Genomic DNA, 17,463 nt, shown 5'->3' with positions numbered 1-17,463 from the left:
CTTCCTTCTACTTAGTTTTTTCAGCAAGGAAATTTTGTGCTAAGTCCTTGAGATCCCATGTGTTTAATACACTTAGACATCTGGATGTTTATTGGCTTCTCCACTGGCTCAGTTCAGAAGACACAGGAGTTGTGGGTTCAATCCCTGAGTCAGGAAGATCCCTTGGAGAAGGACATAGTAACCCACTCCAGTATTCTTGCCTGGGAAGTGGAGCCTGGTGGGCTATACAGTCCCTGGGGTCACAAAGAGTTGGACATGACTGAGAGACTAACACTACGCTGGACATTTGGATGTTTGGAATAATATCAGATCAGATCAGTCGCTCAGTCGTGTCCGACTCTTTGCGACCCCATGAATCACAGCATGCCAGGCCTCCCTGTCCATCACCAACTCCCGGAGTTCACTCAGACTCACGTCCATCAAGTCAGTGATGCCATCCAGCCACCTCATCCTCTGTCGTCCCCTTCTCCTCCTGCCCCCAGTCCCTCCCAGCATCAGAGTCTTTTCCAATGAGTCAACTCTTCGCATGAGGTGGCCAAAGTACTGGAGTTTCAGCTTTAGCATCATTCCTTCCAAAGAAATCCCAGGGCTGATCTCCTTCAGAATGGACTGGTTGGATCTCCTTGCAGTCCAAGGGACTCTCAAGAGTCTTGTCCAACACCACAGTTCAAAAGCATCAATTCTTCGGCGCTCAGCCTTCTTCACAGTCCAACTCTCACATCCATACATGACCACAGGAAAAACCATAGCCTTGACTAGACGGACCTTTGTTGGCACAGTAATGTCTCTGCTTTTGAATATGCTATCTAGGTTGGTCATAACTTTTCTTCCAAGGAGTAAGCGTCTTTTAATTTCATGGCTGCAGTCACCATCTGCAGTGATTTTGGAGCCCAGAAAAATAAAGTCTGACACTGTTTCCACTGTTTCCCCATCTATTTCCCATAAAGTGGTGGGACCAGATTCCATGATCTTCGTTTTCTGAATGTTGAGCTTTAAGCCAACTTTTTCACTCTCCACTTTTACTTTCATCAAGAGGCTTTTGAGTTCCTCTTCACTTTCTGCCATAAGGATGGTGTCATCTGCATATCTGAGGTTATTGATATTTCTCCCGGCAATCTTGATTCCAGCTTGTGTTTCTCCAGTCCAGCATTTCTCATGATGTACTCTACATGTAAGTTAAATAAGCAGGGTGACAATATACAGCCTTGACGAACTCCTTTTCCTATTTGGAACCAGTCTGTTGTTCCATGTCCAGTTCTAACTGTTGCTTCCTGAGCTGCATACAAATTTCTCAAGAGGCAGATCAGGTGGTCTGGTATTCCCATCTCTTTCAGAATTTTCCACAGTTGATTGTGATCCACACAGTCAAAGGCTTTGGCATAGTCAATAAAGCAGAAGTAGATGTTTTTCTGGAACTCTCTTGCTTTTTCCATGATCCAGCGGATGTTGGCAATTTGATCTCTGGTTCCTCTGCTTTTTCTAAAACCAGATTGAACATCAGGAAGTTCACGGTTCACATATTGTGCCAGTCAAAATAGACCCATCACCACCACCACCACAAGCCTGAGCCTCCACATAGGGACTGTGACCACCTGCTCAAGACTGCTCCTGCCCCTCCTTTGATTGGGTAGCGACAGATTCCTTAAATGGCCCTCTTTTTGTACATGTGCCTCTTTAGCGCAGCCTGTGGGCGTGATGTTTAGCTGTAGAATGTGATCAGTCATTTTCTGTGGCCTTAGTGTAAGCATGGGCTTCCCCAGTGGCTCAGTAGATAAAGAATCTGCCTGCGATTCAGGAGACCCAGGAGATGCAGGTTCGATCCCTGGGTCATGAAGATCCCCCAGAGAAGGAAATGGCAAGCCACTGCGGTATTCTTGTCTGGAAAATCCCATGGATGGAGGAGCCTGGTAGGCCACAATCCAATGGGTCACAAAGAGTTGAACATGCCTGAGCGACAGAAAAAAAAAAAAAAGAGTAAACATAGTTTTTGACTGAGCTGTTTGTGGCTCCTATCTTCAAAAGGAACATTTAAAAGAATCCTGCTGTTTCAGTCAGCTTGTAGCAGTGAACTGGGGGATGTGGAACGTCGTGCAAGTCTCTATGTGAAAAGCCCCGCTGAAGACTGAAATGCTTGAGAGATGAAGGTTAACACTAGTAAGAAGGCAGCGCTGCCTTAGTGGTCCTACATTGTGAGTAAGAGAAGTAAAATGCTGAAATTTTGCTCCTGAATTTATTGTATTATAATACAATTTTATTTATTGTATTATAATGTTGGATAGTGACATGTTCTGTGCATATGTTATGAGGATTGTTCCAAACGCTTGTAAAGATATTATTTGGTGATACACATTCATCCTTGTATAAGGAGTTGGGCATAGAACTGCTAAAATGGTATTTCTGGATCCAACTATCTTAACTATACTTTGAAGCCTAGTCTTCGTGTGTTGACTCGTTTAGTTTATTGCCAGTGGTATGGAGTAAGCTCGAGAATATCTTGTAATAAACCCCTGAACTGTATATAGTGACTTTCTCACAAGTGCAGGTACCCATATGCTTTATCTCATTCTCCAGATATCCTTTCTGAATACACAGGGACGCACAGCAGGTTTCCATTTAGGCTCACAGGGAACTCTAGTTAACTGCAGTTAGGGACAGTCTATCTGGAGGATGATTCGGCTGGACTTGAGGCAGCATGAGCCTTAAGTCACCACATGTGGCAGCAAATAGTGACCTGTGAGATGGTCCCTAACATAACTTAAGCCCACACACTGCCTCAGTAGCAGTGATTTTAATCCTAGGTGTATTGTGAAATACCATTGCTGCTAGACCTTGCTGCCTTATACACAGTTATATTTACAAAATAGAAACCTGATACGTTTTCCCTTTTATAGTCAAATTTGTGAGTACAATTCAGAAGAGAAGACCAGATGACTAAGTATAATAAACTTTTCCATTCTGTACATTGTGACCATAATTTTCTCAATAAAGGACTTACAGAGATTTTCCTCAGCCACTTATTTACCTTTAGCATGACTATAAAAACAGGGCATCCTTCTGTGTAGAAGACTCATTCATGATATTCGTGTGGCTTTCCTTAACTAACATAATTGCCAGTCACCAGTTTTCACTGTGAGATCTGCACCTGTGTGCTATCAGGCTTTTAAATGGTTTTATGCGAGGAAGACTTCACTGCGGGTCGTAGCTGAAAGCGCACAGTGATTTGATAATGTTTTGCAGGTTTCCTGTTTAATTTGCTCAGTGTCAAGGCTCTTCAGTTTAACTGCACAGTCAAACGTGGAGAGTTATGAGCTAGTTTTGCACCATCAGGACATCCAAAGAAAGAAACAATTCATCTAGTGTCCCATGCTATCTGCATATCTCATCAGCACACACACGCTCAAATGCATTCCTTGTTCTTAACAATACAGTACAACATTTGATAATAGCAGTATTGAACATATTAAAAAAAATAAGTACCCAGTAGACAAGTAAAATGAGAGGATTGCTTAGATGGATAGTTCTTCTTCACCTTTATCACAAATACTCATTCACACATTAAAGAATTGGAATAAACAAGCATCATGCCTTCAATTTTTGTGTGGTCAGCATGTAAAATTATTGTTTTTGAATTATTGCCACAGTTTTTTTCTTCTCCATTGTACAACGTATCAAATAAAAAATGTAGACATGCAAAAATAGCCTTTTTAAGTATACAGTCATACCTGCTTGCGTGGACTTAGAGTCGGGAGAGCATGTTTGTGATCTTTGAAAGCCCTGTAAAACACGTAAAGCCTATAAAAACAAGTGCCTGTAAAATGTGTGGCATGGCTCTGAGGGTTTGGGGGTTTCTATTTTTATAGGCTGCTCCTTTTTGCAGTTTACTGTCTGTCTCTGTTGATACCTTTCTAAGGGTGTGGATAGGTTCATATTAATGTCAAGCAAGTTTGAAGTAGATTTAAGCAATGACTGTTTAAAACTTGCTCTGTCATTAAATTGTTTCAGGGTGTGGAAATGCTGCCTCCCAGAATCACAGTGAAAGCAGAATTACGAACTGTGGTAGACCAAATACAATTAAATCATTCCAAAGATGTTCAGATCATTTACTACACTGGCAGCAGTAACTTAGCATTGTGTTTACCTTCAATCAATTTTTAATTAGGGCTTCCCAGGTGGCGCTAGTGGTAAAGAACCTGTCTGCCAGTGCAGATGGACGTAAGAGACACAAGTTCGATCCCTGGGTTGGGAAGATCCCCTGGAGGAGGAAATGGCAACCCACTCCAGTGTTCTTGCCTGGAGAATCCCATGGACAGAGGAGCCTGGAAGGCTGCAGTCCACAGAGTGGCACAGAGTTGGACGCAGCTGAAGTGACTTAGCACCCACAGCAGTGGTTAATTAACAGACTGTTTACTCTTAAACAAGAACCGAAGGCCATGTAAATTTTTTTTTTACAGGTTTAAAATCCAAGTACTCGCTTTAAAATATTGCCCATGATTTAGAAGCTACCCTTGGTCTTACAAAGTTATATCTGAATTTTAGAAAGTGCTTAGTGGAGTGCTTTCTCAGTGAAATAAATGAGATTATTTTATATGAGTAAACTGTGTGAGAAACATACATAGTTTTAAAATGTATTCTAGTAACATATACGTATTATTTTATAATCTAATGGAAGGAAATTGACTCTATTGAAAGTTGTCTCATTATGAAGAGAGGAGAAAAAGCACACAAACCGTGTCGTCAGCGTTAGTTTGCACACTTATCAAGAGTCTGAACTATCCAGGGGTATTCCATTCGGGTGGTTATGTGAGAAGAAATAAAGAAAAATGTATGTTGTTGCCCAGTGTTGTAGGATGCCTCCCTTTGGGCTCCACCTGGAGTGAGCGAGGAACTTCATGTGTACTTTTCTAGAAGGTATCACCGACCGCAGAATACCCAGGGGCAGCAGCGCAGTCGTGTGGCTGGCCTAGTGGGTCACAGATTTGTTTCTCCATTTACGGAGAATTTTAACGCCTCAAAACAGCTGTTCCCTGAGAAGCTGTGTATCCTCACGTCATAGCTGGTTTCTCCTGAAGACACAGCAGAGACATTACGACAAGTGGACTTCCAGGGATGCTGGAAGCTTCTGTGCTTGTGACAATCTTGAAGCTACATGCAAGAGAGAGAAGCTTAGGCTAATCAATAGAGGTATATCCAAACCCAAACACCAAGAAATGTTTATACGTTGGGGTCAGCTTAAGGAGTGGATATTCTAGTTACGAAAGGCCTTGCCTCTCAAGGTCTGTGCCTCATTATGTCATAGATCATCTCTTAAGGACAAAGATGTACCAGTCTTGCATGTGAACCCCCAAAGGAGAGGGCAGATGTGTTGGCCTGCCAAATAAGAGACTGTTTTCCTTCCATCAAAGGGTTAGTGGGATTGAAGCCCCAAAGTCATGGTTACCAGGTTGAATGTAGGAGGATTTCAGTGCCATACCACTCACAGAATTTTAATGGAGAATGTAATCTTAAGAGCTACATTTGTAAGTTACAGCACAGATATTCCCAAGAATCTCAATGACTACAAAGTTAGCCAAGACTTCAAAAGTATTTACTGAAAGCTTGAAACGTTTTTAATGGCAGAAAGATCAGATTAAAAAGGCAAGAAAACTAAGAGAAACCAATATTCCTTTTCCTCCCTTTCTCTGTGTGTGTGTGTGTGTGAGAGAGTATGCGCACGTGTGCGTGTATGTATGTATATCCTTATTTGCAGAATCATGTGAAATTTAGTTGTAGATATCATGACATTTCAGCAAATACTGCCTAAGAACAAGGGCATCTTCTGCATGACCACAATGCAGTTATCACACTTGAGAAACTTAATTTTGATACAGGACCTTTATTCAGATTTCCCCAGTAGTCCTAATAATGTTCCTTATAACTATTTTTCCCCTGAAGCAAGATCCAATCACTAGTCAAAGTCTATTGCATTTGTCAGTTTTGTTTAATCTACATCAGTTTCACAGTCTTTTATCTTTCATGACATTGATATTCCTGAAGCCTAGGCCAGCTGTTTTGTCAAATATCCCTCAATTTGAATTTGTCCAATTGTTTGTTTGCATTTGAAATCAAGACTCTTACTAAAGTCATAATAAATAAAGAAATGAAGATAGGAGGGTAATGGGGAAGGAGAGGTGACAGAAAGAGACAGTGGAGTAGAATAAGAGAAAAGAAATTAAAACAGATGCAAATGGACTTCATGAAGATTTCAAACAAGATGACAAGATCTAGTAGATTTGTATTCAGGCTGTATTGGTAAGCAAATGAATGGAGAGGCGGGTGAGGGAACATGGTACTTATTGAGAGTTCAGGACATCTCAAATATTGTGTTTAGAACATTTTGGGTAGAGACAAGGGAATGAACCTTGAAAATCTGGGCTGTATGCCAAGCTAAACACAAAATTAAGTGAAAACAACAACAAAAATTCAAACTAGTTCTTTTAATCTGTACATAAAAGAATGAGGTGGTTTATTTTCCTTAATAGATATAAACTAGTTTTTGGGTATCATTTAAAACCCTTTACTAGGTTTACAAAATTGAAAATGATCTTAAGGAGTTAATCAGTTCAGTTCAGTTGCTCAGTCGTGTCCGACTCTTTGCGACCCCATGAATCACAGCACACCAGGCCTCCCTGTCCATCACTAACTCCCGGAGTTCACCCAGACTCACGTCCATCGAGTCAGTATACAAATACTATACCAGATAGATGAGAATTTAGTCTGTTTTTAAAACCTCCAGAACAGAAATTCGTGGACCACATCTTAAAGGGATGTCTCCTAGGAAAGCTCTTTAGGAAGTAAATCTTATTTTCAAACTGTCCAAAAAAAAATAACCGGAGAAAATCATCAGGTGTCAGAGGCTAAGAACAGCTGAAATATTGATTCAATTTTCTAGCTTGCTGCTGTGTCTTCACATTCAGTGTCTGCTTCTCCACCTCATCTCCCAGCCTCTAAATAAGAAAAGGGGGCTGTGTAATTGTAGGAACGCTGTTAAGAAGTCACAGTGTTCAAATAGTTTTTGCTGTAATTTAATGGAAAATTTATATACTCATTCCTGACGTTTTTGGAGGGATTTTCTTGGTAAGGGCAGAATGGTAGAAAAATAAATATATGCAGAGTGGGAAAGGTACACCATTTCCTGTGCGTGCCTAACATGGTTCTGATTGCCATCCTTGGAGTCTTGATGCTGCACATAGTGAATAATTGCTCACTGGATCTGAGAGGTGCAGTCTCCTTTGGTGGATTTGAAGAATTAACTTCTCATTAAGTCCTGAACTGGAGCAGAAATAGACTTTGTACTTGGCTTTTCTAAGACTCTATTGAAACAGAGATGTTGAGACATCACCTTCTGCGGTGTTGATTAAGTGAAATTAGGCATGCAGAGGAAAATCCATTCGATATGCTTTTATTTTTTAAACTGTTTTATTATGGAAAAAAAAAAAACACCAGACATTCTATATAGTATTATAGGGATTTCCCTGAGTCCAGTGGCTAAGACTTTGCCTTCCAATGCTGGGGTGAAGGTTCAATCCCTGGTTGGGCAGCTAAGATCCCATATTCCTTTCAGTCAAAAAGACAAAACATAAAACAGCAATATTGTAACAAAGTCAATAAAGACTTTAAAAATGGCCTACGTTTAAAAAAAATCTTAAAAAAGAATCGTATACTAAATCCCTGCTTCTATATATTGACTGACTTACCACAGTCAACTTCTTGGGGAATTTATTTCATTTTTATGCCTAACCATTCCCCACTGGCTTCCCAGGGGAAACTGATGGTAAAGGACTGGCCTGCCAGTGATACGGAGTTGCAGGTTCCATCCCTGGGTTGGGAAGAGTCCCTACACAAGGCCACGGCAACACACTCCAGTATTCTTACCTGGAGAATTCCATGGACAGAGGAGCCTGGTGGGCTACGGTCCATAGGGTCGCAAAGAGCGACTTAGCACATCCCCACTACCATTTCATATTGAAGTAAATCTCAGATATTCTAACATTTTATCCATAAAGATTTCAGTAGAGAATAGGTACTCTTTGAAGCAGTCTTGCTTAAGATAGTAATGGTATGTAAGCATTTAATATAAGTGAATGAATGACTGAAAGTCACTCAGTCGTGTCCGACTCTTTGCGACCGAATGGACTATACAGTCCGTGGTATTCTCCAGGCCAGAATACTGGAGTGGGTTGCCTTTTCCTTCTCCAGGGGATCTTCCCAACCCAGGGATCGAACCCAGGTCTCCCACATTGCAGGCGGATTGTTTACCAGCTGAGCCACATAAAATGTCCTATAAATTAATGCACAATATAAGCACTCTCCAGTCTCTGTTGAGAAGATTTAGAAGGGTGAAATCCAATCGAACTGATAATGTGATGGGAGTGCGGTGGTCTTCTGGAAAGGTCATTTGTTGTTTGTGGGAGAGTATCTGTAGACCCAGTAAAAGTGTTGTCACCAAAGAAGAGTGATGTCACCAAAGAATCCCTGTCTTGAAGAAATGAGTGTTGTTAAGATTTATGAGCGCTCTTTGTTCTCTGAATTACTCCGGTTGATAGCATAGTCTAACTCTGACTCTCCAGAGTGTTGTAACCGTGGACAAGAGACACTTACCTGTCTCTGAAAATAAGCTTCCTATTTGAAAAAAACGTGTGTGATACCTGTTGTACCTATTCACGGAACTGTCATGCAGATTAATTGTGATCTGGAATATGACTGTGCTGTAGAAATAATGGCCCAGTTGCCTGTTCTTCTTTAGCATAAGATTTTGATTCTTTGAAATGACCAGTCTTCAGGATTTTTAATAGTACCAGAGGATGTAAAGATGGAAGAAATTGCTATCTTGAATATATATATGTATATATATATAAATGTATTTTTTAGAATATTTTTAAAGAATAGATTTTTATTGAAGTAGACTTGGTGTACAATATAGTGATTCACAATTTTTAAATGGTGTACTGTATTTTATGCTTTATGCTTCCCTGGTGGCTTGGACAGTAAAGAATCTGTCTGCAATGTAGAGAGCCGGATTTGATCCCTGGGTGGGGAAGATCCCCTGGAGAAGGAAATGGCGACCCACTCCAGTATTCTTATTTGGAGAATCCAATGGACAGGGGAGCTTGGTGGACTGCAGTCCATGGGGTCACCAAGAGTTGAACACGACGGAGCGGCTAACACTTTCACTATATTTTATAATTATTATAAAATAATGGCTATGCCCCTTGTGTTGTACAATATGTCCTTGTAGCTTATTTTATGCCTAATAATTTGTACCTCTTAATCATTTACACATATATTGCCCCTCTCCACTTCCCTTTTCCCACTGGTGACTGCTAGTTTCTTCTTTATATCTGTGTGTCTGTTTTAAAGAATAATTTTATAACCTGAGCTCTCTATTTTATCTGAGCATTTTTATTATTCTCTAAGCAGAGATACATTTTGACGGACACCCCCCTCCCCTTTTCCTTCTGTCTCTCAGTTAGTAAAACCTTTGTGAATGGTCTCTTGATCAGGTTCACCAAAATGAACATGTTTCTCTTGGAAAGGTTACCATGTGATCAGAACTTTCTTCCTTCTCTTTTCTTTTTTAGCCTTGCCTCCCCGTTTGAAAGAGATGAAGAGTCAGGAGTCTGTGGCAGGTTCCAAACTAGTGCTTCGGTGCGAGACCAGTTCTGAGTACTCCTCTCTCAAGTTCAAGTGGTTCAAGAATGGGAGTGAATTAAGCCGAAAGAACAAACCACAAAACATCAAGATACAGAAAAAGCCAGGGTGAGTATCCTGCATGTCACAGCAGGGGCCATGCCTAGCAATACAATGGTATAAAATACAAAAATTACTAACAGCTTAGTAAATAAGTATACTATCAACAAACCGGATACATGATAAGTGAAAAGATTTTTTGTTATATGGGGGCTAGAAATTGGGTCATTATATAGGGAAGAATTTCAAAGTATGTCATCTTACAATTTCTGGACAAAGGAAGGATGGATGTGGAAAGAACTGTAACATGTGGCTAAAATAGAAGGGGTGAGAGAAGATAATATTAGTAGCAAGCTGCTGTATAGCACAGGCAGCTCAGCTCAATGCTCTGTGATGACCTGAGGGGTGGGAGCGAGGGAGGGCCGAGCAGAAGGGGATATACATACATATATATATATATATATATATATATATCAGATTCATTTCATTGTGCAGCAAACAACACAAAGTGATAAAGCAGTTACACTCCAATTAAAAAATAAATTAAAAAAAGAATTCAAATCAAAAATTTTTTAAAAACTAAAAAATATTAATAGGAGCTATTGTAGTAGTAAGTAATAGATGAGATCCTAAAATCCGGTATAGAATACCTGTGCCTTACACAATCAAGCTCAGTTGGGAAAGAATCTGCCTGCAATGTAGGAGACCCAAGTTCAATTCCTGGGTAGAGAAGATCCCCTGGAGAAGGAAATGGCAACCCACTTCAGTATTCTTGCCTAGAGACTCTCATGGACAGAGGAGCCTGGTGGGCTACAGTCTGTGGGTTTGCGAGAGTCGGACATGACTTAGCGACTAAACATATATCATCATGCGAAGAGTTAGAATGTGATCAGTTGAATCTGAACTATTCTCAAGTAAATTTAATATGTAAAATTAATGTGTAACTGACAATTCTATTAAGCTCCATCACCGTGAGAGCAGATTAAAATATCTAGTAATCCTAAGTAGCAAGAATGCCCTCCTTGAGGAGATCCCTATTTGGGAAGGCTTCATGTGACCCCTTATAATGTCTATGTATTCTATACCTACTCTAAAATGATGCTCTTTTATTTGTTTTTTCTTAATTTTTCCCCCCTTATTTAAGAACGTTTACTTCTAATCGCAAACTACATTTTGAAATTACAAAAGAGCTAAATGCCTTGGGTTTTTGCTTGTGAACAGTCCTTTCATCAATGTGACATGTATCATAGGGGTTCACAGCTCCAAGGCGACCTTTTCTTCTACTTACACTTCAGAGGATTCCAGTGAAATCCCAGAGATGATATATGAAGCAACAATGAGAATCACCTCCTAGACTTTGATTTTATAGGGCAAATACCAGAAATATCAAACACACATGAGCCAGAAAAAATAAAGCGATATAAGGGAAGTGAATTTAATCTTACCAAAGTGTTTAATGACTGTGAGAGCCATAATTAGGGATGTTTTCCTGTTTCTATGGTTTTAATAACTACTCTGCTTATCCTTATTATTGATTGTGTCAGTACAGTGTCTTGATTTGGAAGAATAATACAGAAGGAAATATCACTGTAGCAGGTGGTACTTCAAATATACAAAAAAAATATAATAATAATTCTGTGAAGTGACAGAGTGCTTTTGTATATAATCTTATTTGTTTGGTTTTTTAACAAGTTTCCCCTAGTAGTAAGGGCAATTTACTGCACGTGGTGATTCTAATTTTGCAGGTTAAGAAATCAAGGGTCAAAAAACTGTTGTCTTCCCTTGAGTCACCCAACTAGCTATGAATAAGCTGGAACACAAATCAATGTCTCAGACTCTTTAATGTCTCATTCCTTCTCTAAAAATGGAAAGCAGACATATTTTATCACATGTGTCCATGTGGGGAAGGGAGGAGAGAGAGCAACTTGAAAAAATAAGCATGATTCTTTTTGAGAAGTTTAACAACAAAGAAAAATTACTTTTAGCTAGGTTTTGGTGTCTGTTTTGTTTTTCATCAATTAGCCAGGTTAGTAAGAAACAGTTATCTGCATAAGCGGAGTGATGTCTCATTTGTTTCTATGTGGCTATATTTGAGAGCAAAAATATTTAAGAACCCATGAAAAGCTTATATGCTAGAAATGTGGAGAAATGAAAGAATACTAGGGCGTTTTATACTCAGGGCATCGAAAGATTGTAGAGAGATTATCTAGTACAGCCTTATATGAAGCAATCAAGTGCTGAAACCCTGTTAGGGCTGGGGGGCTTTAGGATTTTTAAGCAGCCCATCTATTTACAAATTGTGGTCTAAAAACTTGATTATTTATGCTGAGGTAAATTCTACCTTGCGGGAGGTTAAATTTTATTAATAATTAGGGAAACAAAATAGCTAACACTAATATCAAACAGTAAAACTAAGTGCTGAATTGCAGGTTACTGATGCTAAGTGCCGTGGGAGTTGGGAAGTGGGGAAGACCCCAGGATCTTCAGGAGTCACTGTGAGGGGGTGGATTTGACTCTGCTAAAGAGAGAGAGTCCCCCTGGATGGGTAGGGTGGGTTATAGAGTAGAGCAGTAGCAGGTTCTGTTTCTAGGACAATAAAGAGGCCAATTGAGTTGGGCCAGTGAAAGAGTGGATGGGAAATTTTGCCTTGGATAAGATGCTGTGTGTTGGCCCTGGGCTAGAAGCTGGATCCAGAGAGATGAACAAGAAGTACGTGCTGTCTCAGAGGCTTGGTCTCAAGTGGGGAAGGGAAATATAAGCAGTTATAATTCTCAGTTTTAAATTCGATGATAGTGATGATCATAGGATGCTTTAGAAAGGTACTCACAAGGACGGTGGAAGGGACCCAGTCCTGGACTGTGGAGGCTTCCTAGAAAGAAGGGGAGGAAGGAGGGAAGGAGGAGAGGATTATCCAGGCTGAAGGAACAGAACGAAGCAGCTGCGGATTGCAGGTATTTAACGTGAGGATACCTGAAGAGAAGAAGCTGAATAGGTTGGGTAAATAAGACGACAAAAAGGAACAACAGGAAAAAAGAGAGACCCCCCGGAATGAATATGGTTCTAAAAGGGCACATGTATAGGTAAAGAACTAATTTGTTACATGGCTTGGATGACATGTAAAAGTGTCATTAGTATTCAGAAAGGCATTTTCATGTTGGCTTCATAGGCTTAGACAGCTAAGAGCACTGTCTACATATTAATAAAATCCCATTATCCCGGAAAGGCCCATGTTCAGAAATTACTTCTTTTAAACAATAGCCTTGCTGGAAAGAATTAAGTGGGAACAAAAAAAGACTTTTATTCAGGTAATGTGACTGCACATGACTCTTGGCAAAGCATTGAACATTTTTGAGCCTCCAAAAATAAGACACTTTATGTAAAATGGGCAGCCACTGATAAGTGATCAGCTAATTGTGTTTCAAAATTGGGTATTTGATCATTTCTGAGGTTGTATCTTTAAAAAAAAAAATTAGTGCTGTCTTTTTTTAAGGGATCAAACTGAATCTAAATTTAATTAACATTTGCAAGATGCTCTATTATTTCAACTTTCAACTTAGAATGGATACTATTGTTATTATACCCATTAAAAAATTAATATCCTGAGAATGAAGGAAATTCGGTTTCTTCCTGTAGATCTAATGTTAATAAATGGTTACTCTTGGACTTGAAATTGATCTGTATCTATGTCTTTTGTCTTTTTCACTCCATGTCTCATGTCTTTTCACAACTACTTGTGATTTTGCCTTAGTATCCAGTGAAGTCATAACATGTTTAAGGCAAGGGACATGTTTAAGGCAAGGGACCTGTTTAGGCTTAAACTGCTTAATAAAAAGCATTCTTATTTGTCAGCTTCCTCTACATGCTCATAATTTTTCATTATGAAGACATTTCAAAATGTTAACAATTTGTAGTGGTTACTTGCTTACTTAACTTTATCTTACTACATTTGCTCTTAGCCCACAGGCCAAGAAGGGATAAACTGTCTCTTAGGCTATGATCACAAGCAGAGGTGAATTTTAGTGTAAGGTTTAGGATTACCCTGGGACCCTCTTTATTTAAAGTAAAATGTTGACTCTCTTCCAATCCTTTGCCTAGATTTCTTTTTCACATTTTATAATCTAGATTGTTTGTAACAGTCAGAATTTCCTTTTAATTCCTTAGTGTTATGAAAAGATTTTACACCAATAGGGACTCGCTATTATTTTGTAAAGTCTTATCCCCTCTTCAGCCCCTGCTCCTACTAATAAATGACATTCCTACATGTTCTTCCTATGATTCTGCATTCATGTGTAAGCCTTTTTGTTTGTTTTATTTGGCTGAGCAAGGTGTGGGACCAATTAAAAGAAATAGAAACTGCCCTGGTCTTAAGTGTCTACTTATCCCTTTGTTTTTGTTTCCTTTGCCTGGTGGACGATTTGATCAAGAAAACTGGTTAAAGAGTTTGATTGTGTGACAGGTTATATTTCAGGTCAGCCTGTTGGCTTCACTTGCATATCTGTCTTGTATCAGTCTTTTTTTAAATTTTATTTATTTATTTTAATCGGAGGCTAATTACAATATTGTAGTGGTTTTTGCCATACGTTGACATGAATCAGCAGTCTTATTAAAGGCTGACTTCCTGTTGTTTGTGTATGGTATACATTTTTGGATGCTCTTAATTTTGTATCAGGGGCTTCCCTGGTGGCTCAGTGGTAAAGAATCCGCCTGCCAATGTGGGTGCCATCCCTGAGTCAGAAAGATCCCCTGGAAAAGGAAATGGTAACCCACTCCTGTATTCTTGCCTGGAAAATCCCATGGATGGGGGAGCCTGGTGGGCTACAGTCACTGGGGTTGCAAAAGAGTCGGACACAACTTAGTGACTGCTGCTGCTGCCAAGTCGCTTCAGTCGTGTCCGACTCTGTGCGACCCCATAGACGGCAGCCCACCAGGCTCCCCCGTCCCTGGGATCCTCCAGGCAAGAACACTGGAGTGGGTTGCCATTTCCTTCTCTAATGCATGAAAGTGAAAAGTGACTAAACAACAATAATTTTGTATCAGCTCTTCATTTCTGTTCTTGCTTTTTTTTTTTTTTGGACTCACCTTGTGGCTTGTATGATCTTAGTTCCCTGTTGAACCCAGGCCCTCGGCAGTGAAAGCCCTAACCACTGGACTGCCAGGGAATACCCTGTTCTTACCTATTGTAATTTTGTTTAAAATTGATTCTAATTGGTTTGGTCAAGTTAAAAAAAATTAAGGAATGATTTCTCTTGTGATCAATTGTTTCAGGGTTTTTGACTCTTAATAGAAGAGATTTATACACATCTCTTTCTTTTATTAGTTGAGCTATTCCAACAGGTCATTTTAACTTTATATGTAAGAAGATCTTAGATTCCTTAGGTATAAAATGGGAATAACCAGTGTCTGTTTCATAGCATTTATGTGAAGCATTTTATGCAGTGTCTGATCTGTAGTTTCATAGTTGCTGCAGTGGCAAGTGACTTCATTCTGGTAGAACCAGATGATGACGGACATTCTGTAGTTTCACCATGAAATCCCTCTCTCTTTTCTTTACCCTTCTCACTATCAGCAGTTCAACAGTATCTGAGCTGTGTTAACATACACACGAGAATTCATATATGATTCCTTAGGGATCAGAAGAATGGGATTATATAAACTGAGTTGATCCTTTCTACATGCGTTTAAGTTGCCTTTGCCTGTAAAATATGGTGGAAGAATTAAGTATGAAAAATGAGATAAGCAGCTATGGAAACCTTGAATCTATCTTGTGAGGGAGAACTAATTAAAAGAACACAGTTTGCATTTTGATATAAAAAATGAAGTTAATCTTTATAACTTCCATTTATAAATGTTTTATTGCTTTATTGTTACATTGTATCATTTTTTCTTATTCCAAGACAATGCATGCTTATTAGGAAAATCTAAAAATTGCAGGAATTTAGAATGTCATTATAATAGTAGTGGACACTTACTGGGAGATTACTCTATTTCAAGCATTGTTTTAAACACTGGGTATGAATTAACTCTTTGAAAGCTTTTAGAAAATGAAAATCCACCAAAACATGCACCCCTCCCAGAACCCCAGATAACTCATCAATTAAAGAGCAAAAGGTTAATTTTGTGATTGGAAGTTCATTCATTCTTCCAAGTTAACTTTATTCTTATAGACAAGATATAGTAGCCTATTGAAGAAAGTAAAATAAAACTATATCCATACTTATTAAGGCCCCAAATGGTTGCAATGTATAATTCTCAAGAAAGGTTTGTCTGTTTCTACTCTCTCACTATCTCCCATTCCTGCTTTAAGACCCAAGGATTGAAGAATCTCACAGTTAAATATATCATTATAGTTCAAAGGAGTTTTTTGTGTCCCTGGAGAAATTTGAGTTTCCATTGAACTGCAAAAAGGATTGCCAACCTCTTTGACATAAATGCTTTCTCTCTTCATAATGTTTTTAAATATGCAGCTCTCATTTAAGCTTTCGTTTAAAAACAGGATTTATTTTTTCAAAACTAATTGAAACCACTGATCTAATTAAATCTTTTCTGCATAGAGATATTCTTATTAGGAACTGCTTGACATGTGGCAGTCCAGACTTGAATCTGTCTAAAGAGAAAACCTCTTTCACATGATATCCTATCCTTTTTGAACACTGAAAAGGTCCTTCCTTATATATCATCCAAAATATGCCTTCTTTTTCCTGTAAGACATAATTCTACCTTCAAGAGCTTCACCAAATAATTTCCTTTTCCAGATAGTAAAGATGGAATATATTTATATATATCTTGTTCATAGCTCCCTGCCAGTGGAACCTCTCTTACTTTAATAGCATCTTCTCTGGTGTTAAGATATCTAGGCCCTATTCAATTCTGATCACCTTCTAAAGTCCTCTAGCTGTTGATATTCTTTTTTAATCAAATGCCACTTTGAAGCATAATTCAATACTCCAGATATGATCCAGCCTATGAGCAGTGTATTGAGACTTTTATCCAATTTGATTTATGCTCTTTTAATATTAATTTGGCCATACAGTGGTACTTTTTTCTTCTTTTTTAAACAGTTGTTTAAAATGGAGTAATATTAAACATGTGGCTGATTGAAATTCATTTTTCTGTATACATTGTTGTCAAGGCTCTTCTTTCCCAACCTGTATTTCTACTACAGATTTTTGAACCTGAATGTATTTGTTATGCTTATCTTGATTACACTGATTCTTGGTCTTGGCCCATTGATGCACAGTCCTAGAATTTCCAAGGGTGTCTCTACAGAACAGATTTCTTAGTCACTTCTCATGCCTGCCTTAGAAATTCACTGTAACTGTATAAAAATGACTAAGAGGTAGGTTGTAAAGAAATCTGTTTGTTTAACGAAACATTTGAGTGCAGAAAATTTCTTTTTTTTTTCTTATTGTTTTTCTATTTCTCTGTTTTTTAATTTTTTGATTGGAGTGTAATTGCTCGGAATGGCAACCCACTCCAGTATTCTTGCCTGGGAAAATCCCATGGACAGAGGAGCTTGGTGGGCTACAGTCCATGGGGGTTGCAAAGAGTCAGACACAACTGAGCATGCACGCATGATTGTTTTACATTGTTGTGTTAGTTTCCGCTGTACAACAGTGTGAATCAGCTATATATATATATACACACACACACACACATATATCTGTATATACATATATTTCTATATACATATTTCTATATACATATATCTCTATATACATATCTATCTATATATATCTC

The 17,463-nt window shown here is 38.8% G+C and overlaps 1 protein-coding gene across 7 annotated transcripts in view; it reads left to right on the top strand.

Annotated features, from left to right (window-relative positions):
* Window positions 1–17,463, top strand: part of NRG1 (neuregulin 1) — a 240,744-nt gene that overhangs the window by 45,276 nt on the left and 178,005 nt on the right. For all 7 annotated transcript variants that reach the window (XM_006076212.4, XM_045164018.1, XM_025264462.3 and 4 more), the window contains exon 2: window positions 9,618–9,795. In XM_006076212.4, the coding sequence (XP_006076274.2) occupies window positions 9,641–9,795 (155 nt within the window). In that variant the 5' untranslated portion in view covers window positions 9,618–9,640. The remainder of the gene's footprint in view (window positions 1–9,617; window positions 9,796–17,463) is intronic.

This window comes from Bubalus bubalis, chromosome 1 (assembly GCF_019923935.1).
Source record: "Bubalus bubalis isolate 160015118507 breed Murrah chromosome 1, NDDB_SH_1, whole genome shotgun sequence".
Classification (NCBI taxonomy): Eukaryota; Metazoa; Chordata; class Mammalia; order Artiodactyla; family Bovidae; genus Bubalus; species Bubalus bubalis.
This window is presented reverse-complemented; position numbering and strand designations above follow the sequence as displayed.